We start from the raw sequence: 7,605 nt of genomic DNA on the forward strand, positions 1-7,605 counted from the left end.
TATTATATTAAAAGGATTAATTGGTGCCAAAATAAAATGAAGAGGACAGATTATCGTGGAATGTCTCTCGGGATGATGTCGAAGACATGGTGGTTACTAATTGTACTCGGAGTGAGAGAGGTAAGTTGTCACGCTCGGGAAACCGTTGTAATTTGAATAATATTTCAGAAAATGCTGCATACTTCTCTCTTGGGTAACAATTTTCGACATTCCGTATATTTCATATAACTGACTATAGTCATCTGTTAAATTTTACTAATTGTTATAAATAGAATACAGTCACTGATAATTCGGAAAAATATATATTGATTCAACCTATAGTTATAATTTCTATTTCTATTTTTATAATTATATTTCTTATAAATTTTTAATGTAAATGATCCTACAAACATGAATTTAACGAAATATTTTATTTATTTATATTCTTTGTATTACGAATGAACTTCAATTTTTTTAAAACTATTATTCTTGATTCTATAAATCATAATAAATTTTCATTCGTTTTTCGCAGAGTTTGTAGTCGTTTCCCATAACCCAATTAGAAAATCCAATTATTTTTGGTTAAAAATTATTTATTTAAACACCTACTACTTAATTTTGTAATGAAAATTTATCTGTTCTGTTAAAAAATGTTGTTAGTGAGCTTGAAATTTTATTATTTTGTTGAAAATTCAACTGTTAGGTTGAAAATGAACTTTTCCATATAAAATTCTTATTTTCACTTTAAAAATTCGTTTTTCTTCTATTTGAAAATTAACTTTTTTAACTTAAAAAATGAAAAATTTGTATTTTTTTTTAATTGATCTTTTGTAGTTGAAAATTCGTATTTTTCACAGAAAATTAATCTTCCTCTGCTTGAAAATTAATTTATTGAAAATTCTTTGTTTTTATAACAAATCTTTTTTAATTTCCAAATACGTTTTTAGAACGTTCTAAAAACGTCCTAAGTCAAGCCAAACAACGTTCTAAAAACATGTAATGTTTCAAAGACGTTTTTAGGACGTATTTGAAACATTGAACGTTTTTAAAACGTTTTTTCGCCTGACTTAGAACGTTTTTTTGGACGTTCTAAAAACTTATTTTAAACATTACATCCTAAAAACGTCTTTAAGACGTTTTTCTTAAATTTTAAATAAACATTTTAAACTCTAAATGTAACTATATTCCATTTTTGATTGAATTTTGATATGCTTTAGTTACAAATTCATATATTTTAATGAAAATTAGTTTTTTTTGGCTTCAAAGTTGAACAATTTTGTAAAAAAAGTCATCCTTTTTGGTTTAAAATTCAACTATTTGGTTAAAAATAACTTTTTTGTAGAAAATTCATATCTTCGGTTTCATTTCATTCTAAAGAATTTATTTTCCTATTTTCTTAGAAAAATCTCCTTATTTCCCTGTTTTTAGATAGTTTTGATTTGTGAAGTGTTTGATCGATACAGTAGAAAATTCATATTTTCTTATTGTTTTGATGAAACTGTCACATGTATTTTACTATTTCAATGAATTAAATTGAAAAAAATAACTGCCTTATCAGTTGAATTCCTTAGTATCGATTTAATTAGTTGAATGTTTACTAATATAGATTTGGAGAATAAATGTAATTTTATATAGCCATCCGTCGTACAATAAATAATGAGTTGAAACTATTTGATACTAGTATCAGAATATATCAGAATATATCCATTTTGGATAAAAATTCAAAAATTGGGCACATTTTGAATATTTTTGAGACCCCTTTTTTTAAAATTCAAAAATTCTCTGTATGGCTATTCATAGCCCAAACAAAGCATGATACGAAAAAAAAATCTAGAGAAGAAAAACATTGCTTTTCGAAAGCCCTACAAGATTATGATAACAACTTTTTCAATTTTGTCAAAAAGTTGATAATTCCAAATTTTATCGTACAAAAAAATTTTGAAACCACATTTTTTCAAGTTGTAAAAATTCTATGCACGGTTGTTCATAGTACTTCAAAACATAAACAATTTATCTTTCTGAATTTTTTCTATAAAAGGAAAATTATCAGAGTTAGAGCATTTTCAAAATCCAAAAAAACAAACTAAAATGAAAATTTTAAGCCAAAAAACGCATGATATGAAAAAAAGACAAGAAAAGAAAAACTTTGCCTTTTGAAAGCCCTACAGGACTACGATCCATCTCTTCGATTGTATTCATTTCTTGTATTCAACGATTATGTTAAAATTTCACATTTTTTGTTGAATTTTCAACAAGTTTGATAGAAAATTAAACTATTTGATTTAAGGTTTAAGTAATTATTTCCAAATTTAACTAGTTTGTAGAAAACTTATTTTTTTGTTAGTTAAAAATTAATTTGTTTATCTGAAAGTGTAGCTATCCCATATTTGGTTGAAATTTTTTGGTAAAATCTTAAAATATCTTCTTGAAATTTCATTTTTTTTTTAATTTATCACTTTAGATTTTAACTCATCTCTTTGGTTGAAAATTCATGTATTTTGTTGATAATTCAAGTATTTTGTTTAAAATTCGTCTTTTTTGATAGAAAACAAATCTTCTTGTTTGAAAATTCATCGTTTTTCGTTAAAATGGAACTATTTTTTTTTAAATTAAAATCTTTTTTGTTGCAATAATATTATTTATTTGTTATAATCTTCATTTGTATGGTTGATGGTTTATTAAATTAGTTTCAAACTGAACAATTTAATTTAAATTAAATTTGTTGTTGAAAATTTCACTGTTTTATGAAAATTTCTTAATTTTGTCTTAAAAGTGAGACGATTTAGTTGATAATTAACATTTTTTGAAAATTCGTCTATATCCGTTGAATCCAACTGGTTGATAATTGTTTTTTATTATTTTTTTTTTTTTGTTAAATTTTTTAAAATGTTAATGTAACCATTCATTTTTTGGTCCTAAACTTATAATTTTTAGTTCAAAAAATCTTGTATTTTGTTTGAAATTCTTCTGTTGGTAGACCATTCATCTTTGCAGGTTTAAAATTCAGCTATTGGATAAAAAAGTAACCTATTTTGTTGAAAGTTAAAAATAAAACTATTTCTTACTCATATTTTTTGTCAAAAATTAATCTTTTCGGGTTTGAAATTCAACTGTTTTCTACAGAATTCCTATTTTCTGCTGGAAAATTCAACTAATAAATCTTTTTTTACGTAAAACTGGTGGTAAATGTATCGAAACAGATTTTTATTTTATTTTTTATTTGTGATATATTTTGTTCTCAGTTTCTTTTTTGCGAATAAAAGAATTCATAAAAAAAGTGGATTTGCATGATAATTCATACACTGCCGTTATTTTCATTGTAGATTTCAATGAACTCAGTATACTGAGTTAATTGAAATATGCAGTCTATAAATTGCATATTATGTAAAATGTAGTAAGCTTGCAATGATGGGATCACAATGCTAAAAGTATTTCCTATATGGGTTAGAAGAGGATTTAGACAACTACAAAAACTTTAGGAGCCAGTACCCTAACAAAAAATGTAATAGTCGCTTTTAACAAATAAAAGATTTTCATTTCAGACAAAAACCGTTTAATTTAACCAAAAATGGTAAATTTCAACCAATAAATAAATCAATAAAGCAAAAAAATTGTATTCATAATGCTGAATTTTCAAGCCCGAAATACGAGCTTTCTACAAAACAGCTACATTTTTGCTAAATAATCGAATTTTCAACCAGAAGGATACATTTTTAAACAAAAAGATGAATTATATAGAAAAAAATTAGTTTTCAACAAAAAAGTTGAACCTTTAACCAAAAGTGGTTTGTCAGTCAATAAATTAAAAAAACTTCATCCAAAATGTCAAATTCATGTTCTACAAAATAGAGGAATTTTCAAACCTATATTTGAATTTTTCACTAAAAAAGACGAATTTTCAACAAAATTCTTAAATTTTTAAATAAATAGTTCAACTTTTAACAGAATAAATAAATTTCGAACCAAATAGATGATTTTTAACCACATAGTTGAAGTATTAAACCAAAAATATGAACTTTTAACCGAAAAGCTAAAATTTCAAGCAGAGAGATTAATGTTCCAATAAAACTGTAAAGCTTCTACCAAAAAAAAACTGATTTTTAGTAAATCAGTTCAACGTTTAGCCAACAAGTTAAACAGAAAATATAATAATTGATATTTCAATGAAAAAAGACGAATTTGCAACAAAATAATTGAGTTCTCACCTAAAACAAATTAGTTTTAAACCAAATAATTGAAATTCCAACCAAGAAGATTAATTTTCTAACAAACAAAAAATGAATTTTTTATAAAATAGTTGAATCATCAACCAAAAATTATTTTTCGATCAATAACGCAAATTAATGTCATCCAAACAATTGAATTTTTAAGCCAAATGACCGGCTTTCTAAAAAATAGTCAAATTTTTATCCAAGAAGATAAATTTTCAACCAAGAAGATAATTTTTGCTATAAAAGATTAACTCACAACAAATGTCATAAGTTTTCAACCAAAGATTTTAATTTTTTAACTAAGATAATTAATTTTTCACCAAAAAAGACAACTTTTCAAGATAATTCATTAATTTTCAACCAAATAGTTAAATTTGCAACCAATAACAATAATTTTATACCAAAAAAGAGGAATGTTTAAAAGAAATTTCTACAAAAAGAGATGAATTTTTAAGCCAGAAAAGAATAAAGATTTCAATTCAATTGTTGCAATCCCATTATTGAAATTTCAAACAAAAAAGACATTTAAGGCCCTTAATAAATGATAAAATTGTAATTTGCAGATAACCCCTTTTTTTAGTAATTTATTCTTATTTCGTAAATTTATGATTATTATACATTATGATAATACTAATATTACCATGTGTTACTAATATTATTAGGTAAATCACAGGTAATACTATAACAATGATCAATAAACTAACTTACTTTCTTTTACATTTAATGTAGTCGTTGACCAAGCAAGGCCTCTTGGTTGCTATCATAAATTTTTACGAATTAAATGTTCTCATTTTCCATATGAATCTGCTCATGAATCTTTGAGGGAATCGTTGTCGAGATATTAAAATTAGGATGATTGATGACTGATTATTTGGAATTACTATATCAGGAAATTAATTAATGTTACAAAACTTATTTGTCATTGCCATAATACGTACATGGGGATGAATTTAAAAAACGTAGAACTCTCATTTGAGAGAATAGTGAGTGTATCAAATAACAGACCTTGTAAATAAAAACAGGTCTAACATCGTCTCCTTTTTTATATATGTTCAACTACCTAAAGATATCACTACCTACGTCACTATTTTCTACCCACGATTAATGATGTGTTTCGATTTCTCAATTATTACGAAACTGCTACCATCATGTTTAATTTGTTCTCGATAAAATGCAACTCTGCAATGCTAAGATCTTGTCTATAAGTTTATGCAAAATACTTCTATAAACAATATATGAGGAGTAAGCGAACAAAACATGATGCATCGAAGTAAAATAGTTATGCGTGCACTTAGAAAACAGTTTTGTATGATCAACCATATTTTTGTTGGTTCAACCATGATATATGGTTATTATATAGACAACAAAATATTGCCTGGTCCCAACTAAATTTTTTAGTTGTTGTCAACAAATCTTATGATAGATCGAGTTTTGAGTTGATACAAAAAAAATATATGGTTGGGTCAATCAATTATTTTGCTGAAGCAATAAAAATTCATTTCAATCAACCAAATTTCCATGTGTATCTAAGAAAACAGTTCCTTTGGTTCAAGAGAAATTTTTGTGTGTGCGATTTTAACGTTGTCTGAACTCGAGGAGTATAATTATTCACCCTTGGTTTAAAAAAAAATGATATCCTATTCAAATTTTGCTTTAAAAGTATTGTTACCTTCAAAATATATAAATTAATATGTGCATATTTTGTCCTAGAGTGCTCAATATGCTTAAAAGAACTTCAGAAAAACACAGAGAAAATGGATGTTTAATAGTATAGATGTTCAAAGTATAAAATAGTGCCGGCAAAAATACAGATACTAACATGTAAAATCTACTCTATTTTTAAGGTAGTAGGCTTAAATCTATTTTTATATTAAACTCAAACATCCAAGATGTTAAACTCTTACAGGAATTTGACTCTTACAATCAATTTCGTTCGTTGTCATTTCATATCGTACGCGAAATTTTGGAAAAATTATGACTACTCATTTTTTGTTTGCAAATATTAATAATAATGCTGACAATTTTTCGGATAGAGTAAAATGGTTCGCGCAAGTGATGTTTCTTCTTCAAAAATTTCTTCGAACTAAGAACGCTTTGCATTGCATATCTTTAATATCTACAGGTACTAAAATTTAACATCTAAATGGCTGTCCTATTCACTATTAGAAATTGTCGGAAAATCCCGTCACATTTAAGATACCAAAGTAACTGAAAGTCAAGGAATTTTATAGGTCAGGGAAAACTCAGGAATTTAAAGACCAAAAATCGTGTAAAAGTCAGAGAATGTCTATAACTGTAAACTGTCAAATAGAATTAATTTTTTCAATTTGAATTTGAAATTGCTTTTTTCGTTTATAAAAGATTCTAGGTTAAAAATGTTACATGTTTAATATTCTGGTCTTCGCATATTAATATGGTCAGGGAAAATGAAAAATTGGTCAGTGGGAAATTCGGGAAAATTAAAAATGAAGTTTTGCGGTAACCCTGGTATAATATTCTTTTTAGCAATTTCTTTGCCCTTGTATTTATATTTATTTTTTTACAATTGCTTTCTCCACAAGATTACCTTTTTAGTTATAAATTTTATTATTTATTCAAAAATTCAAAAATTTGGTTCAAAAGGCATACTTTTCAGTTGGAAATTCAATTTTTGTGTTAAAAATTCGTCTTTTTGGATTGAAAATTCAACTAGTTTCGTAGAAAATTCACTTATTTTTTAAAACTCATATTTAGATGCTAAAAAAAGTCAAACTGAAAAATTGGGTAAAAATGCAACTTTTTGTATACAAATTCAACAATTTGGTCAAGCAAGTTATCCTTTTTTATTAAAAATTCAGCTGTTTCGTTGAAACATCGTCCATTTGGGCTGAAAATTGAAGTATAATCTTCGCAGAAAATTTACTTTTTGTTCAAAGCGTATATTTTGGTGTTGAAAAGTCAAAATAAAATCTTTTTCGGAAAACATTCAATTTGTTTAAATTTGTACTTTCGCTTTAAAAATTCATCTGTTTTAGTAGAAATTTCATCTTTCTTGATAAAAATGCTACTGTTTGCTTCAAAGTTAATCTTCTCTTTGTTTGATGATTTAACATTTTTGTTGAAAGTTTAGGTTGAACCACTTCGTTAAGAAATCATTTTTTGTGCAACATTCATCAGCTGAAAATTGATTTCTTTTGTGGAAGGATTCACTATTTAGCTACAAATTAATTTTTTGAGTGAAAATCCATATTTTCTGGTTAAAAATTCAATTTTTTTACGACAAAATTACATACGAATATTATATGTATAAAAAATAAAATGTCATTTTTTATAAATTTTGTGAGTAAATTTTTCGAAATGTCATGCTTAGAGACAATATCGTTTACTTTATTAATTTAAATATAAATTTGCAGCAAATATTTATCTTAAAAATAAA

At 25.4% G+C, this 7,605-nt stretch overlaps 1 protein-coding gene across 1 annotated transcript in view; it reads left to right on the forward strand.

Moving 5' to 3' along the window:
- Window positions 1–32: 32 nt before the first annotated feature.
- Window positions 33–7,605, forward strand: part of LOC117176254 — a 77,368-nt gene continuing 69,795 nt past the window's right edge. Inside the window, exon 1 of the mRNA XM_033366411.1 lies at window positions 33–120. Within this exon, the coding sequence (XP_033222302.1) occupies window positions 37–120 (84 nt within the window). The 5' untranslated portion in view covers window positions 33–36. The remainder of the gene's footprint in view (window positions 121–7,605) is intronic.

This window comes from Belonocnema kinseyi, chromosome 7 (genome assembly GCF_010883055.1).
Source record: "Belonocnema kinseyi isolate 2016_QV_RU_SX_M_011 chromosome 7, B_treatae_v1, whole genome shotgun sequence".
Classification (NCBI taxonomy): domain Eukaryota; kingdom Metazoa; phylum Arthropoda; class Insecta; order Hymenoptera; family Cynipidae; genus Belonocnema; species Belonocnema kinseyi.